The 19,719-nt window shown below is 38.7% G+C and overlaps 1 protein-coding gene across 15 annotated transcripts in view; it reads right to left on the minus strand.

The window, feature by feature from the left end:
• LTBP1 (latent transforming growth factor beta binding protein 1) overlaps window positions 1–19,719 on the minus strand; it is a 392,301-nt gene that overhangs the window by 133,215 nt on the left and 239,367 nt on the right. For all 15 annotated transcript variants that reach the window (XM_072770568.1, XM_072770565.1, XM_072770566.1 and 12 more), the window contains one exon: window positions 5,001–5,123. In XM_072770568.1, coding sequence (XP_072626669.1) covers window positions 5,001–5,123 — 123 coding nt within the window. The remainder of the gene's footprint in view (window positions 1–5,000; window positions 5,124–19,719) is intronic.

A 19,719-nucleotide genomic window follows, 5' to 3' on the forward strand; every position in this document is an offset into this window, starting at 1 on the left:
CCTGCCCCGATACCCCCAATATCCTCACTCATCTTTTGGATGAATTCCATATCAGAGTTTCATCCCTTTAGGCTTAATATCCCTATGGGAGGAGTGTTGGGAAGGCAGGTGAAGTGTTATAAGGAGTCTGAGAGATGAATTTACTGAAAGAAGAGTCACCAGGCACTCTTTCTGGGAAACGGGCTATTAAATTCTGGGAGAACCAAAATAAAAGAAACCATGACTCTAGAGCCAGGACAGCACTACACCACCTACTCTATTGTGTGGTGAGTATAACTAAATAATAGCTCTCCTTAAGTAAAGGACTCGCTCCCATCAAACCAGACTAGTTCCTTCTTCCTAAGTCAAGGCTCAGCTTGTGGAGTCAGATCCAGCTTTAAACATGGGCTCTACCACGTAAAGTCTGTGTAACTTTGGGCAAGATCCTTACTAACCCCTCCAAGCCTCCATTTCTTTATTTCTAAAATAGAAAGAGAGAAACATAAACCTCATGGACGTCTTAGAAGTATTTTATCTGAAAAAAAAAAAAAAAGAAAGAAAGAAAAAAAAAAGTATTTTATCTGGTAATGCATACCAAGTGCTTAGCACATTGCCTGGCACTTATCAAGTGCACAACAAAGATGCTGACATCACTGCCCTGGTTTCTGCTGTTACTGTTATAGGGGGCAACCACTTTGCACAGACGTGTCTGTCTAATCCCCTGGCCACGATGCTACAAGACTAGTGAGCGAGGGAAGTGAAAGACCTAAGTTAGATGGCCATGGGGGAGGTGGAAAGACAAGAGAATGGGTAAGGCAGATTACAAGATTTAACCAGTTTCTTGGAGACCAAAGGAGAGGACAGAGTCAAAAAGGGGAAGAGGAGTTCCCAGCCTGACTGCCTAGAAAATGCTGTCACATGCAGAGAACCACTAAGTCAGGAAGGAAAACCCATTTTGGGGGGAAGGGAGGAGGCCACGCAGTCGTTTACCCCATCAGTTTGTGTAAAATGATGATCTAGAACTGTGCTGTCCAACACAGTAATGCCTAGCCAGGTGTTGCTACTTCGACAAAATTTCAGGGAAATACAATTGAGGAAACTCAAATTCCTCAGTCACAGTCCCCACATGTGACTAGCTTCTGCTACATCACACAGCACAGACACGGAAGATACAGACGGTGATTCCCGTCACCATAGAGAGCTCTACTGGACAGTGCTGATGCAGCTCAAGATTAAGCAAACTCTTTCTGCAAAAGGCAAAATAATAAATAGCTATTTTGGACCTTGTGGCCTTACAGTCTCTGCTACAACTTCCCAACTCTGCCATTGTGGCATTAAAGCAACATTAGAATATGTAAAGGAAGGGACATGGCTGTGTTCCAATAAAACTTTATTTACCAAAATAGACAGTGGAACAGATTTGGCCCATAGCTTGCCCACCCCTGATCTAAGACCCTAAACATGGAGGCACAAAACCCAGTTTTAAATGTCAAGAGTCCGTGGGGTGCCTGGGTGGAGTAGTCAGTTAAGCTTCTGACTCTTGGTTTTGGCTCAGGTTCTGATCTCAGGGTCACTGGGATGGAGCCCCCTGTCGGGCTCCACCCTCAGCACAGAGTCTGCTTGAGAGTCTGTCCCTCTCTCCTTCTGCCCCTTCCCAGTTGTGCTTGTGCGTGTGCTCTCTCTCTCTCTCAAAAATAAATATTTAAATCTCAATAGTCCCTTTACTAGTTGTCTGATTTTAAGAAGATGTGTAAAAAAAAAAAAAAAAAAAAAAAGATGTGTAAACTCTCCAGGCTCCAGTTACCTAATGTATAAACTGAAAGTAAAATATATCTCATTAAGATGTTAGGGAGATAAAAAGATATGATGGGCCTACCAGGACTAGCTTTTAGAAGAAACATGTCCTTCATCTGATGATTTCTAGGTTCTCAGCAGAAACTGCTGAGCACATCTCTCCAATCCTCTTTCTAAATTAGCATCAAGGCCATGGGGCAAAAAAGCTATCACACAGCAAACATCCAGACTCAGAGTTTTTCCACCTGGGCATTTTTCTACTAAATCTATGGACACACCCACTCCAGCTCTCATCCTGGTGCTCCTAAATACTGCAGCTCAGAAAGTCAGAAAATTTCCCTATTCCAACTGCAAAGGTTATTATACTCTCCTTGGACATGCTCTGACAAATCCTAAAATTTGACAAATCCCCCGAGAGCGGGGGAGGAGGTCTGAAGAACTCAGCCGCAGCACCCAAAGGCAGAGACACAGAGGTCCTGGGCAGCTGATGCCAGAGCCCTCCGAGCTTCCCTTCCTATAGCTCTGCTCAGTCAAGGACAGAGAGCGCACAAGGAGAGAAAGCGAAATGGCTGCAACCTTTGGCCAGAGTCAAGGAATTCGGAGGGTGTTCACTTCAGTGCATTTGAGAACAGGGAGAGCTTCCCGTTGCTCCTCGGCCATTGCCAAGTGGCTTTCTTTGCGTTCGCAGAGTCAGCCACACCTTTTATGGCCTGGATATGCCCTCAATTCATGCTGCCTGAATAAATGTGGTCAACCTCTTCCAATTGCTTGCATGCTCTACTGTGGTTGTGTTTAAACCTCTCAAAAATAGATACTCCAAGCATTAAGCACCAACTCTCCTCTGTGCCTGTGTGTCTGGGTGCGTGGGTCTATGTGTGGGCGTGCATGCATGTGTATGCGTGACCCTCAGTCTCCTTCTGCTACTTCTATTAAGGATACCACCATCTTGCCAATATTTTTTTCCCTGACTGTAAGCATCACCTTCTTGCCTGATTTCTTCCCAACTGTCTTCAGACTTCCACACCTCTTCCACCCCCAATATTGATTTCTTCAAAATATAGTTCACAAACAAATCAGGCTGGACTGAACCAAGTCACAAATCCTGAAGGAACTCCACATATGTGTGATGTTACATGTGGTAAATTCACGGAAAGAGAAATAAATCTGCCACTTAACGCTGGTAAAGAGCCCAGGTTTTAATTCAAAGTCTAAACTGGAACATTTAACTAGTAACAAACCTCTCTTAATACTTATCATTTCAGCTGTTGTAGCTGAACCATAAAATTGAATTATTTATTTTTCAAATAAGAACGGATGGTTGTTTAATAAGTTCAGTATTATTTGAGTAATGACAGGGAAAATAAATGCTAAGGAAATGTGTGTTTCAAAAATCTTATTGGCAGATTTCTACAATCTTATTAAAACCTGGATGTCTGCCCTTAACTCTAGACATCAGATCTAGTCAAAGTTCAATAAACATTTTGTGACCAGTCCTCCAACTTTAACTAATCTTCAATCTTCAATGTGGTAATTCTAACCAGACTACAAGTCAAATTAAGAGAAGAAAAACCAAATAAATATTCAAAGCAAATTCTATATCCAAACGTTATAAAATCTTTTACACTTAGAATTAAGAAACTATTTAGAATATTTACTCGTGTAATTCTAATCAGCCAGAAACAACTCCTGAATTATCTGGATATTGTCAACAATGTGATTTTTGGCCTGAACTTTCCAAATCCTTGCATTAGTTTTCAAACGTACCTTGTATGCAAACATCATTTCACAGTCTAATTTTACCACGTGTCAAAAAAAAAAAAAAACAAAACAAAAAAACCTATAACTAGTTGCCTGTCTGCTTCTGATCAGAACTGTGAAAGAACATGAATAAAAGGAACTTACGTGCAAAAATTCCTAATCTGCATTTGACAGTTTTTAAAAGAAAACAATAATAATTAGTAACAATTTTCCAGAAGACTCAGTGTACTCTTAGAATTTTAAAAGTAATGAATGAGACTGTAATTTTTATTTTACTACATTTGCCCATACTTCATTGTGTCTATGCATCTCAGGGAGAGTTGCACAATTAAAAATAGATTATCATCCATCAAGAACGTGTCTTGACCAAATACCAAATTTAAAAATGGAGGCCAAAAGGATACAGCTTAACATATACCACATTAAAAAATAGGTAATAATAACAAAAACCTATCAGGATAGAAATACAGAATTGCTTTTAAAATTAGCCCAACAACAAAAAATAAATAAATAAAAAATAAATAAATAAAATTAGCCCAACAGTTTTCTGCCATACATTAATTTTCAATGTTTAAACTTTAATTGTATATGGCTTTTAATAACCTGCAGTGTTTACTTGCTTTGTAATTATGAACACAATTTCTTTAAAAAGGAGGGTAACCTTATAAAAAATATCTGCATGTGAGAACTTTATATCTAAATGCATCTTTCTCTGGTCTTTGAGTGATTTTTAGTGATTACAGTGGGTTAGGTTTTGTGACTAGAGAGTTTCTTTGGAGAGACTATATTTTCTGTATCAATATTAGAACATGGGGTTTAATGAAGGATTTTTACCCTTACCAGGTACAAGAGAAAAACTTAGAGACAACATTTGTAAGGCAAAACAGCCTAACTCTGGGGACACATTTTGGTGGTTTTTGAGGACAACAGAGAAGAATCTTAGAAATTAGACCTGAATAGAAAATCTGAAATGCAGGGCATTTATAACTATTTCCCAGACTCTACCAACTAAGCAAGTACAGTGAAACCTCTTAAATCAGACACCAGTGACTCAGATTTTGTACTAATTAAAGACAGAGGCTAGGACAAGTTTAACTCCGCCTAAATAATGTTAAAATGCTCATGAGGGAAAAAACGGTTTTCATTTTTCAGGTGTGAAAATTTTAAATAACTCTTCATGGGAGTTTATTTTCTCGGTGTGCTTCTTCCCTACCTTGAGTTACAGCTATTATGTTATTCTGATTGTAATAAAAATTTATTTTGGAGAAAGATCCCAAACAGATTTTAGTATATCGCAGGTCTGCCTCCTCCCAGTTGTCCTTTTAATGAGATTTCCCTGAACATTTACAAGATTCAGTTGACCACACTGAGTATTTATCTTCTTTTGGATATAAAAAAATAAATAAATAAACTGATCAAATAAAAAAAAAACTGATCCAAAATAGGAATAAAAAGTAATCATTACTTACGAACACAACTTGAAAAGGTGGGATCCGGCCCAAATCCCATTTTGCAGGTACATCTATAGCTGCCCATGGTATTCAAACACTCACCATTAGGGCACACGCCTTGTAGCTGGCATTCATTAATGTCTGCAGGAAAACACAATCCTTTTAGAAGTAGTCAAGCCCAGTTGAACACATTCTGGCTGTAAACAGCATTCATTTTCTTTTTCATTACAATAATCTCTTAGTAAATAAGAAATGTTAGCTTTTAATGCAGCAGATACAAGTGACCTGAAAATCAAACCAAGCATTCACTGAACATCCACAATTTACATAACAACCATTTATTATGCACCTATGATGTACCTGGTTCTGTTCTAGATACTAGAACTTTACTAGCAAGCAAAACTGAGAAGATTCCAGCCCTCACGGTGCTTACATGTTACTAGGTGTTAGGTTTTCGAGATCATATGGATAAGGCAGAGACTTTCACCCTGAAGACAATGGCAACCTAGCTGGACATACACCTACTTACAAACTAAAGAAGTGAAAAGAAAATAAACTTAGCACAATTAGAAGAAAGGTCATCAACTTGAAAAAGTCAAATTATGAAACTGCCCATATAGACAGGAAGAGCTGGACGAATTGGGTGAAGGTAGGGGACTCTAGAGCCCTGAGGTGGTGTTAAGATTTCATCAGCATTGAAGTGAGGGAGAAGGTGGATAGATGGATGGATGCATGGGAAGAAAGGGGTCGGTGACCTACAGGACTGACCCCAGAACATGGGCATAGAGGTTGCAGAAGGGAGATCAGGAAACCCTGAGTTAAACTGTTGGCTGGAAAAGTAGTTTCAGGAAGGTAAATAGTTGGAAAAAGAGCCAGTTAGAGCCAGGCTGGGTTTGGGTTCACTTTTACTGAGGACAGGGAGCAATCCTAAAGGTTTCTGAGTGCAAGGAAGATATAACCAAAGGCAGACTTCAGGGTTATTCATCTGGCCAACACATGGCTTAGTGAAAAGAGACCAGAAGTTGATGACTGAAGGAGTAATGCAAGTAGGAGACGGGACAAGCCAGGTTGGGATGGTGAGAATAATCTGGAAGGAATTTTTCTTTTGAGAAGAACAATGGGCAATGCAGAGTGTTTGACTGGCCAGCACAACAGTGGAAAGAAACAGAAAGAAAGGAGTAGAAGATGCCTGGAAGGCATCTAATCTGGGAAATGAGGAGAAGACATTGTTGGTTTTGTGGAAAGGTCTGAGGAAAAAAAGAGGCAAATGAAGAGATGAGTTTTAACTTGAAGGTCACATAAGGATACCCAAGAATAAAATCCAGCAGCAATGGCAGATTTAGGAATAAAATAAAGAGTTAGAATGGCTAAAAATAGAGATTTGAGGTCACCCACAGAGGGTGATTGCTATGGTCTAAACATTGGTGTCCTCCCAAAATTCAAGTGTTGAAATTGTAACCCCCAAAAGGTAATGGTAATAGTAGGGGTGCCTTTGGAAAGTGCGTATGCCATGAGGAAGATCCCTAGTACCTTCCATCATTTGAGGACACGACAGAGAAACCTGCAACCAGAAGAGGGCCCTCACTAAAAGGCGATCGTGCTGGCACCTGGATCTTGGACTTCCCAGCCTTCAGAAATGGAAGCAACAAACATCTGCTGTTTATGAGCTACCCAGTCTGCGGCATTCTATTATGGCAGCTAGGACAGTGATCCAAAGGGAAATCAAAATGATTTGGAAGAGGAGAGATAAACATATGTGCTTTTAAAAAAGATTAGAGAGTCTTTTGTAAAGGTAATTAATTAAAAATGAAAAAGAATAGGACAAGTTAAAAGTGAAAACTTAATAGTAATTTTTATTTTTATTCAGGGTGGCTTATGAAGCTTAACAGTTAACAGACATGGTTATTAGCATTTCTGTTTCCAATAATGTTTGCTTCCTTCAATCATCAGTTCTAATAAACCTCTTACTAATGATTTTAAAATTAGTTTTCTTTTTTTTTTTTTTATTTTTTAAAGATTTTATTTATTTATTCATAGAGAGAGAGAGAGAGGCAGAGACACAGGCAGAGGGAGAAGCAGGCATCATACAGAGAGCCTGACGTGGGACTCGATCCAGGGTCTCCAGGATCACGCCCTGGGCTGCAGGCGGCGCTAAACCCCTGCGCCACTGGGGCTGCCCTTAAAATTAGTTTTCTAAGTTAAAATTGAACACAACTGGTAACAAAATATTACTAGCAAATTTATCACGTAAAAAGGCAAATACAGCCCCCAATACATCATTATTTGCTTGTATTTCATATTCTAAGTTGCTATGGATTTCTATAATGGATCTATTTTATCAAACACATGCAGTTTTTACTTTCAATGATACAACTCACTCTCGATGACATCTAAACAAATTAACACATCTATTTGTTGTATAAATTTTATAGCATTCTAACTTGGATCCAGCTGAAAGCTGGCACCACTCGATTATACCTGGCACAACATATGGTCCAGCACCTGATCATCTTATTCCTTCTCAGAGTGTACACTGTGCTGTAATATGCAGATAACATTTATGCACAGCATGTAAGTAAAAATATCCCCCTATCACTCACTTTTCTTATGAAAACCACCATGAAGAACCAGGAAGAATGCCAAGTCCAGTTGGGGCTACACGGTGCAAGTAAAGCCCTTATCATATGTCCCAACTTAAACCCCAAATTTGGGGAACCAGCCAGTTGTGGTCAAAAAGGCTGGACAAAGTCTGTAGTCTTCTGTTTTCCCTCATGTCCCTGCTTGGGTGTGACTTATTCACTTTCTTTTTCCTGTGAGTGGCCTGTACTCTTGCTCATCGATTACACCACTATATATTCCATGCTCACCTCTTGGGATGCAAATTGTCCCTAGACTAGAGTTTTCCATGAAGTAGTGTAGCAGCCTTGCGGCTGGCTGTCAAGTTAAAATGGAGGCTTTCTCCTCCAATGCATAAGCATCTGATGTACAACCACTTGCTTTTGCCCTCTTGCAATGTCCCCTCTTTGACTCTCCTCAACATGGCCCACTGCTTCAACCATGATGCCATGGGAATGGAGGATAGGAATTAAGACTTACCAAAAAACCCACTATGGCTAGAGACAGGAATAGGAAAATTCAAGAGGAAAGGAAATCATGCATTTCCTACTAACTCTATCCTGATCAGCTTGCCCTATCAGCATTAGCAACTCTACCTCCCCTAATTTTGGTCCCAGAAGCATGCAACTTTCTACATTACCCACTTTCTTGGCTTCCAGAAAAATTTCTACTTCCATTAACTGCCTCAATTTATTTTTTACCTTTTCTCCAAAATATCATAAATCAGAGATTAAATTTCCAAGTTCCTTCTTAATTTTTTTTTTTAAGATTTTTATTGAGGCAGAAACACAGGCAGAGGGAGAAGCAGGCTCCATGCAGGGAGCCTGACATGGGACTTGATCCCTAATCTCCAGGATCATGCCCTGGGCTGAAGGTGGCGCTAAACCGCTGAGCCACCAGAGCTGCCCAGTTCCTTCTTAATTTATATACAGCAAAGTATATCAATCTTAAATATACAGTTACATGAATTTTTATACATACATATGTATATGTATATCCACGTGTGCACATGTATGTAACTGCGTAACCACCATCCAGACTGTGATTTAGAACATTTCCACTGCCTCAGAAGCCTCCTTAACTCTCCTTTTCCAGGTAACACCTCTGCCCCTATAGGTAACTATTATCATCCATTAGTCTGGCCTGTTCTTCTACTTCATATAAAGGGAATCCGATTGTATATGCTCTTTTGTCTGATTTTTATTCATTATTATGCCTGTGAGATTCATCACTGTTGCATGCAGCAATCTACTCTATTACTGCTGTTATATTTTATTGTGTGAGGATATCAAAATTAATTTACCCATTCAACTGTTGACTGACATTTGGGTTAAGTCTAACTTTTTGGCTATCAGTAACAATGCGTCCGTGAACATTCTTAAATAGATGTCTTTTGGTAGGCCCAGTTCTCATTACTCTCCTGTATGTATCTAGGAGTATTTCTGACTCACTAGTGAAGACTCATGATTACTTTAAATAAACAATCACATAGTTGTCTAAGGCGGTTACGCCAATTTCCATCCTGGTACCAACTGTTTCACATCCTCACCAAATTATTGTCAGTCTTTTTCATTTTAGCCATTCTGGCGGGAGTGTAGTGTTGTTTCACTGTGGTTTTATTTTTTTTATTAAAGATTTATTTATTCGTGAGAGATTCCTCCCTCCCTCCCTCCCTCCCTCCCTTCCTTCCTTCCTTCCTTCCTTCCTTCCTTCCTTCCTTCCTTCCTTCCTTCCTTCCTCCCTTCCTCCCTCCCTCCCTCCCTCCCTCCTTCCTTCCTTCCTTCCTTCTTGGTAGCCAGGGAGATTAGCTGAGGAGTCTCAAAGGGGTAAGGGTGTGTACTTACCTACAGGACATTTTGGGTTGTCCCAAGGACTGGAGAACACAGAGGGCAGATAGTAGAGAGTTCAGCATTCTACAAGTGTGGGTAGTCCCCCTTGATAAAGAATTGCTCAGCCAAAACTGTCCACAATGTCCTCGTGGAGAAATTTACACAGAGATGATGAAACCATGAGTTTGTAAGTACAGAAGGGATTATTTTGAAGTGAGGCTCTCTAAGGAATGATGGGGTGAAAGTGGGTGCTAGCTACATGAGAGGACTTGACAGGTTTTATCCGCTTGACTCAGCATCTATATCTTGTCCATCTGACAATCTCCTGTTGTCACTGAGAATATGCTATGGTCTTAGCTAAAGGCACAAGAGACTGGGGTCCCTCAAATCCCTAAGTTTTGGCCTGTGTGGTTTGTGACCTACAAGGCTACAATCCTAGCACTACCAAGTCTGATCAGGTCTCTAACATGATTCATCAGACTTTACTGTCACCTACTAAGCTGTCCCTACAGCTTAGGGTACCTGGTACAGCTGTTTTAAGCAAGGCAGTTCTCTTGCATTTGCTTCAAATATTGAGCATTTATAATAAGACAACACCTCTCAAAATTTTTAAAAGTTTTGAATCCTGACTTATTTCTGTGACAAATCATATTGCAGGTTTCAAGAACTCACCCACTAATAAAACCTCCAAAAGCATTCCTATCATAAATTAATTCCTATTATATAAAATTTTACATCTAAAACCTAGATATAGGGGATCCCTGGGTGGCTCAGATGTTTAGCGCCTGCCATTCGCCCAGAACGCGATCCTGGAGTCCCGGGATCGAGTCCCACATCGGGCTTCCGGCATGGAGCCTGCTTCTCCCTCCTCCTGTGTCTCTGCCTCTCTCTCTCTCTCTATCATAAATAAATAAATAAATAAATAAATAAATAAATAAATAAATAAATAAATAAATAAATAAATAAATAAATAAAACAAATAATAAAGCCTAGATATAAAAGAGGTTTTTTGTTGTTGTTTTCTGGGTGGTTTTTTGGGGTTTTTTTGCACTTCCTTCTTCCATCCCCTACTTCACTCCTGAGAAGACTGTAGGTGGTTAGGTAGTTATATGTTCTGTGTTTAAAAAAAACAAAAACAAAAACAAAAAAACAAGAGGTGCCTGGGTGGCTCAGTCGGTTAAGCATCTGCCTTTGGTTCAAGTCATGATCCCAGGGTCCTAGGATCAGCAAGGTGGGGGGAGGGGGGCACCCCTGCTCAGAGGGGAGTCTGCTTAGACCTCTGCCCCTCCCTTTCACTCATGCTTTCTCTCTAATATAAATAAAATATTTAAAAACAAAATAAGACAAAACCAAAATAAAGAGGTAAAAAACAGATTTCCCATGGTTTTTAATTTAGAACCTTAGAAATTAATAAGAAACATGAATAGTTATCCAAATGACTTTCTCATGTAGCCAAACTCTTTAAGATCTTTCTAAATAAACTGAAGGAAACTAGAGATTCAATATGCTTTAAGAACAAAACATGTATTAACATGTTATATCTGGACATGAGAGGATTAAGAAGTACACTAACAGAAGATGTTATCAGGCAAGAGTTTAACAATTACATGAAACATGATGGGCAAATCATGAATTATAATTCTATTTAGACTTCAACTCCTACGGCTATTTTTTAAAATCAAATAAAAGCTTCTAACTGGATTATCATTTTTTCTAAATAACTTATATTTGACTGATATAACTGTGTTTCAGAAGTCTCATATTTTAGAAGATCAGCCAATCTCCTTTAGTGTACTCTGATTAAACTGGAAATAGTTCAGTGTTTCACACAAATAGATAAACAAATGAACTTGGTCATTGTTCTCCCTCTGCCGAGTCCCAGATTTTTCTGGCCAACTGTGGAAATCTATCTTTCCAAGGAATGGTATAACCTCATAGTTTATGGAGTTCAAGAATAAAGATCCAAGTGAATGGCTGGAGGTGCTGGCTCTCTTGAATAAGCCAATCCCTACACCTCCCAACCCGAGCTGCTCTGTTAAGTCTAGAAATTGACAGAAGCAGGGGCACCTGGGTAGCTCAGTGGTTGAGCGTCTGCCTTCAGCTCATGGCATGATCCTGGGATGGAGTTCTACATCAGGCTCCCTGTAGGGAACCTGCTTCTCTCTCTGTGTCTCTCATGAATAAATAAATAAAATCTTTAAAAAAAAGTAAAAGAAATTGAGAGAAGCCGAAAGAAGGAAAGAAACTCATATAGCCCCATGTGCTCCTTTCCAGTAGGTAAAAATCTATAAGGCTATGGGGGAAAATGAAGGAGACTTACATACTTCTCAACTCCCTTAAAACATTTATAGTTTCTCTGCCCACAAGAGCCCACCACGTGCTTCTGGCCATAACAAGTTTAATAATACAAAACTGCTCTTCCTGTTAAGTCTACAATGGTTGAATATTAGCAGCATCACATGGCTCAACCTATTATCATCAAAATTGAAGGGTGGGCATCTATTGCCCAGATTGCAAAAAAATACAGAGTAGCTGGACAATATGCTTAACAAGAGACTCTCTAACCTCTTTAAACTCTTTAAACAACCTAATGTAACAAAGCTTTAGTATTTCAATGGTAGGGAATGGTACAACAATCTAGTAGAGACAAGGTCTCTACTAGATTAGGTCATTCTTTGGTCATTCTTTCTTTACGTCTGTATGGCATACCTCCTCTTACTGGAACTTCGTAACAATTCTGGATGGTGAGCACACAATGGTTATTCTCATTTTATAAGCTTTGTCCAAGTTTTTTTTTAAGATTTTATTTATTTATTTCAGAGAGAGCCAGAGAGAACATGCCCATGCACATGTGAGCTGAAGGGAGGGGCAGAAAGGGAAGGAGAGGAAGAAGGGAAGAATTTCAAGTGGACTTCACACTAAGCGCCAAGCCCTATGCAGAGCTCAATCTCAGAACTCTGAGATCACAACCTGAGCCAGATGCTTAATCTATTGAGCCACCCAGGAACTCCAAGACGTTATCTTTAAAAAGGGTTAAGGAGGGCTGTGAAAATCTAAAGAGAAGTATATCCCATTAAGACCTATTTTTGGTGTAACTAAGATGCTAACTTATGTTACCTAGGGAAGTCACTTAGTTTCTCTTGCTCTCGCTTCCTTTCCTGTAACACAAAGGGGCTGAGTCAGATAATTCCAAAAGTTACTTCCAGCTTAAATATTCAGACTTCACAACAACCTGCCAGGGTTGAAAATGCCAAGGAATAAAGTATGACAGTTAATGCATAATCTATTATGAATAGCTTAAATGTTCTTATGGGAAATAAACACATTTTTATGTATCCATTCTCCTAAAGGAAACTATGTATGTTTAACAAAGTAATAATTTACTGCCTTTTTAGTGACGCAAGTTTATACAGGAAATGAGGCATGTCCAGTAACTGAAAGGAATTAAGTACAAGGTGAGAAGAGTACATGAAGATCTTGGTACTGTGTGAAAACATGAAGCATTCTACACATTGTGCTATGTATATTCAGTTTTTGCTGATGGATAGAAATTCTAGCATATAATTTAGCAAAATGATTTCCACTTGAAAGCAGGAAAAAAATACCTTTGAGGGAAATATTTTCCTAGCCAGACAGATAATTTGTCTACTTATTAGAGATCTCTTGTTTTATTTTTTTATTATTTTTTTTTTTAGAGATCTCTTGTTTTAGACAGAATGCATTCTCTCAGAGGACATATGTATCCCTTAAACTCTCACAGAAGCAGATGTGTGCTGGGCACATCTATCCCTACAGGCATATGACAATATGTCCCAGGGTACACACAGGCTTGGATATTTTTATTTTAGGGTATCAATTTCTAGATCTTAGCCTTCATGTGTTTCCTTCTCTAAAGGAATCTAAGAACACATGTGTCAATCTTCCTTTCCTGTCCCTCCTTCCCTCGGTGCCTTTGTTCCTCTTTACAAAGTCAAGGCACACCTTTTGCTCATCCAGAACATTTCCTCTGCTAAGTACCCTGCCCTACACAATATAAATTCTCAAAGGCACCAAACATATGAACATTTCATAAATATATGCCTCCTGAGGATGAGTCATAGGAAAAGTGTTAAGTCTGGTTTGTTCAAGAAGGTCCAGCTTTTGCCAGTTAGGTTAGATGGTAACATTATTCATAAACTGAATGAGCCATCTCTGAAGCTCTAAGATTTTGATGAAAATATGTTTAAAGTACAAATCTAACACAACTGTTCCAGAAATTACTCTACCGCATCCACTTAATTTTAATGAGAAAAAATGTAGATGTCAGCTTAAATATGCGTGAACTCACAGTTTTTCCAAATTATTTTAAGAGATAAGTGAACCAAAAAAAAAAAGTTTGGAGGTCAATGTTCTAGAGCAACTTCACCCAAGTTATGTTATGTAAAACAAGCTTTATGAGCTTATAAAGGGGTTCTATGGCCAAATATGTTCAAGAAACACTGCATGTTCTACAAACATGAGCACATTACAGACCTCGAGAAGTCCTCTGGCAAGGACTCTTGGTTTTCTTTAACTTGGTGTTTTCACACCTTCGCCATGGGGCCCTTTTGCACACACGGTCTATTAATATCCTTCTGAACTGGTGGTCTGTAGAACACATTTTATGAAATGCTCTCTGGGGATGGCTCCGAAAAATATTGTACTGTAGGTCTCTTTGCAGTCATCTTTGTTTCAATCTAGAGCTCACCACTGCTGTAGCCTCCTCTCCTGACCTGTAAGTGTCTCACCTTTGTAAATTGATAATATAGCACAAGATAGATTTGATCACTAGACTCACTGAGAGAAGGCAAACCACTGTGCGAGCAACTCTCTTCCTTCCAATTCTTCTGTCTTCAGGGTAACATGATAAAAGATTATCAGAGCCCTGAGAACAGCTTGTATTTATTTCTTGATACATGTGTGCTACACATGGAAGATGCTAATAACATGCACATCTCTGTCGGTCTTGGATTTCTAACTCTAGTCTACAGACGCAACATTAATTTCTCCTTGAAACATTCACAGTCACATGAATCCATCACGGGCTTTCCTCATCCCTTGTGATACAACAGGCATCTTCCCATTGATTTTATAGCCCCAAAGATTAAGGTCAAAGAGCTATTGAAAAATACAATGTGCTAATGACTCACTTCACCACTGTCTTTCCGAAGAAAAGTGAATAAAATAAACAGACATTTCCTTTTTGAATCTTATCCCAGTGATATAAGCATAGCAAGAAGACACACTAGAAAAAGACTCAAATGGATCAGAATGGGTCCCAAATTGATTTTTAAATGCTGAAATATGATGTCCAGGTTCAGACTAAAAACTATTTAAATTCTTAAAGAAAATTTTGTGCCTATTTAAACTATAAACTGCAGTTAGAGATCCAGGACAGTAAAATCACCTCTTCAGATCAGTAACACATCAATTCCCTCTTAGTCATTGACCATCGTAAAACTTGATTCACAATCACACTAAGTACCCCATAGTTTATGAGATTAAATCACTAGATAGAGCAGAGTATTGTGATGAATTTCTGGCAGGCTAAATAAAAAGAATTTTAAACATCCTTCAGTGTTTTGAAGAGCTGATTTATCAAATCTGGTGGATTCCAGCCTTAACCTCTACCTACTGATTTTTCTCCTGTAACTTTCCAAATACATGGTAAGAACAATGGATTCTAAATTTCATATCTATACCCATGTTACTCTCATATACATATTCCCTACCTCTAAACATCACAACAATCAATTCCCTTCTGATAACGGAACTGAAACCAACTTTAGAGAATACTGCATAGATGGAGACATCACAGAAGAAAATGTCAAAGGAAGGGAAAGAAGTATTGAAAAGACTTTAAAAAGAAAACATCGATGGATATTATCACTTCACTAGCCAGAATTCTGAATATTAGGAAGTGGTACTGGCCACATGCTGTTGAGTGAAAGAAGTCAGACACAAAAGAACACAAATTGGGTAATTTGAAAGTCATCAAAAACCAAAACTGACCTATTCTTGTAAGAGTCAGGCCAGTGATTACTTCCAAAAGAGAGTACACTCTACACATAGGTCATACATAGATACAAAGTTTATTTAAAAATATACAAACTGCACAGTTTCTATATAATCACCAGAATAGTGTTTTTTCACCAATACTTTGTCAATATGGCTCTATATGTAGATGTAAAGTGACCTCCCACTAATACAAGTAAATATCTTCATTTCCTTTTTTCCTAGGCAAACACACTTATACATGCAGAATCAGGATAAACCATCAGGGTGTTATGGATTAACTTTCAAAATGACCCCAATTCTCCATCTCTCCACCTATCCATGCCTTTCACTATGTGATTTCAAAGCTCCTCCCATGAAGAAGTGGAGTCTAGTCGTCCCCCCCACCCTCTCGCGTGGGCTGGTCTTATGACTTCTGACTTGCAGCCATCAGGATACATTTGAAGTGACAATGTGTCAATTCCAAGAGTAGGCCTGAAAAGCTTTGTGTGCTTTCACTCTCCCTTGGAACCCTGCCGTCATGATGAGAACAGCCCATGTCAGCTGCCCAGAAGATGAGAGGCTATGGAAGGCGGTGAAGTCATCCCGGCCAAGACCATCTAAGAGCCCTGGCACTCAGCAGCAGATCACAGATGCATGACCAAGCCTGGTTGAGATCATCCACACCTGGTGTGGGTCAGCAAAACTACTCCATTGCACTGAGAAGTGAGAGAAATACCCAACTGTTTTATTAAGGCATAGGGAAGGGGGAAAGAAAGGATACCAGAAAAGGAGTGCCTCAGAATCCAAAAAGAATCCAAATAAAAACAAAAGCATTTAGAAGCATAAATATTCTGCTTATTAAAGACTTCTTGATAAAACTGAGGAGGTACAATAACTTACTAATAATATGATTCAAAAAAAAATTTTTTTTTTACTGCACAGCAGACACATTTACAAGGCAACTTGTTATAAAAACAAATGGTGAGGTTTGGAGAACTTTTAGTATCTAAATCAAACCAGTTAAGGAGCTTAAGAGTTAAACAGAGACTGTGAAAGTATCAGTGAGCATTTAATATCACTTTCAGAGTTGCCATTCATTGAGCAAGGTTTTATGTCATGGTTTCCCCCTATAACAAGTAGACGTGGTCACTGTTAAGAATTAAGAGAAGAAAAATGTGTTAAAAGTACTTTTCAGGGCACCAGGGTAGCTCAGTCGGTTGACCATCTGACTCTTGATTTCGGCTCAGGTCATGATCTCAGGGTCATGAAATCCAGTCCTGAGTCAAGCTCTACGTTGGGCTCTGTACTGGGCATGGAGTCTGCTTGGGAGTCTCTCTCTCCTTGTCCCTCTGCGCCTCCTCTACACCCTGCCACTCTCTCTAAAATATATAAATGTATTTTTTAAAGTACTTTTATAAGCTATAAACTGCTATATAAATGCTAGTAGAATGCGGGGGGAGCTCAGGCTGCAGAAGTATGTGACTTTCTATCACTTAATTTCTTTGAGCCTCACAACTCAGTTTCATCATCAGTTAAAAAAAATAAAACTACTTATTTTACAGGGTTGTTCATGATATACCTGAAGCATCCAACACAATGGCTCCACTAAATAGGCACTCAATAAATGATAGCAAGATATATAAATGGGCAGACAAAAATACATAAACAATAATGACCAAAAAGGAAATTGACTATATTAGAAAAAAAAGAGAACTATCAAGTTATTCTTATGCCAATAATACAATGAGAAAAGCCTCACATCAATAAAATCAACAGTAAACAGAAATGGAGCAGCAGGGGCACCTGGGTGGCTCAGTCCATTAAGCACCCAACTCATGATAGCGGCTCAGGTCATAATATTGTGAGTGTGAGAAGGAGCCCTGCGACAGGTTCCCTCTGCTTGAAGATTCTCCCCCTCAGCCCCATAAATAAACAAACCTTAAAAGAGAGAAAGAGAGAAGAAATGGAGCAGCAACTGGTGTTGCTAACTGCAAAAAGTTCAGTCAGAACAAAAGAGTATTAGAGGAAGAACTTAGATTTTGTACAAAAGGATCATTACACGGGGCCTGCATGCTGGAGAACATGGGAACACAGACCATCAAGTCACCTGCTGTGTTACAATTACTGTCACTGATAACATCTTTATGTCTATCAATTGTCATTATCTCCCTCGCACCTTGTTTCCATCACTGCAAGAAGGCACCCTGAGCAGGGTGGTGGGTGTACCGGGAGAGAGAGAGAGGGAGTGCACAAAGCGCTCACTACTGAGTTAAAGACATTTATTTCTATTCTATGCAAACTTGCACATGGCTTTTGAGGAAAACCGGAAATGTCAATGGCATAACATAATGAACAAGATACATCAATGCTCCATCCATTTAAACATAAACTTAAAAGAAGCTTACAGTCATTAGCCACTATGCCAAACAAATTTTGCATTCAGCGTACACTTCCTCCATCCCTTAAAAATTGACTCATCCACCTTCACTTCCACCTGTGGGATTCAGCAGGCACAAGCATGACACACGCTCTCCTATGCCCGCATCTTCATTTCTTCCACTCCTCATAACTTTCCCAACTCCATCACAGCTTTCCTAGATTACAACTACTTGTAGGTAAAATCATTCCTATGTAGAAAACTCAGAAGAAATTAATAAAACTGACAAGCATTCCAGTAAAACAATAAATAATAAATTACAATCCTGCTCACAGCCATATTCAATATAAAATATCTGGGATGGTGCACTTGGGCGGCTCAGTCGATTGAGTGACCAGTTCTTGGTTTCAGCTCAGGTCATCATCTCCAGGTTCTGTGATCAAGCCCCTTGTTGCATTGGGCTCTGTGCTCAGCAGGGAGTCAGCCTGAGGATTTTCTCCCTCTACTCCTCCTTCCCTCTAAAATAAATAAGTAAATCTTAAAAAAAAAAAAAAGAAAAAAAAAAACCTGGGGAGGGCCTAAATAGAAATGTACAGGGCCTATGTGAAGAAAAAGATAGTATTTCACTGCCCTTTGTATGTTTTCAAATTTATAAAAGAAAGAAGTAGGAGAGGAGGGGAGCAACATGGTGAATGAACTCTCTATCGCGAATGAGAAGGGAAAATGTACATCCTCTTTGAGATGTAATGTGCACAGGATGAATCACAGCTTGGAACCAGTAATTTCTCTTGTCAATATAACCAGGATTCAAGTTTTATGTTCAAGTATGCTGGTAACAATACATATATTAAAAAAATAATAAAAATTAATCTGAAAATAGAACTTCAGGGGGATGGCTAAATGAATTATCATATATCCATTAACTGGGATACCTAGGTCAGCATTAAAATAATCTTTACAAGATTTAATAACATCAGAAAGTATTATCTATTAAGTGAAAAACGGTTTCACACTTATCCACGAAATATTTTCTCAAAATATATATGATTGGTAAGAACTCTAGCAAAATCCATCAGTTTTTGAAGGAGATTAAGGTAATTTATATTTTTTATACATTTCCTTAGTTTCTAAATTTTGAACAGTAAGTATGAATTATTTTATAAACAGCAAAGACAATGTGCTTATTTTAAAGAACAGGTTTTTAAATGGGAACTTTCTTTTTTCTTTTTCTTAAAGATTTTATTTATTTATTCATGAGAGACACACAGAGAGAGGCAGAGCCAGAGGCAGAAGGAGCAGCAGGCTCCCTGTGGGGAGCCTGATGCGAGACTCATCCTAGGACCCCAGATCATGCCCTGGGCTGAAGGCAGGCACTCAACCACTGAACCACCCAAGTGTCCCGGGAACTTTCTTCTGAAACTGCAGTATTTGGTTCATCTCTTGAGCATGCAACCTTGATGTTTTAATTATGCGTGAGAACAGGGATCCTCATAAGGGCAGTAATTGAGTCTTACTCTAATATTTCTCAGAGTACCCCCATTTAAATCATCTGTAAAATGGATGAGTTAATGAATAGCAGATGGTCAATATATTGATATTGTGGCTGCTCAATTACAAGAAGAAAATGACTATCTTTGAATAACATTTAATTTATATAATCTGAAGTTTGTCAGTGCTTTTCAACATCCTCAAAGAAAATGTATAATATATATATTAAATACCACATTTGAATATTGGTATCTTAAATTTTTAAAAGCTCAATCCTGATACTGATAAATGTTAAAGAAATGTAACACAGTAAGTTCGTGCTTTGGCATTCTCTCCTGTTCCAAAGACATAGCAATTGTAGATAAATTATAAAAGAAGATTAAAAAAAAAAAGCAAGACAAATATCCTAGTA

Source organism: Canis lupus, chromosome 12, assembly GCF_048164855.1.
Source record: "Canis lupus baileyi chromosome 12, mCanLup2.hap1, whole genome shotgun sequence".
NCBI classification, from domain to species: domain Eukaryota; kingdom Metazoa; phylum Chordata; class Mammalia; order Carnivora; family Canidae; genus Canis; species Canis lupus.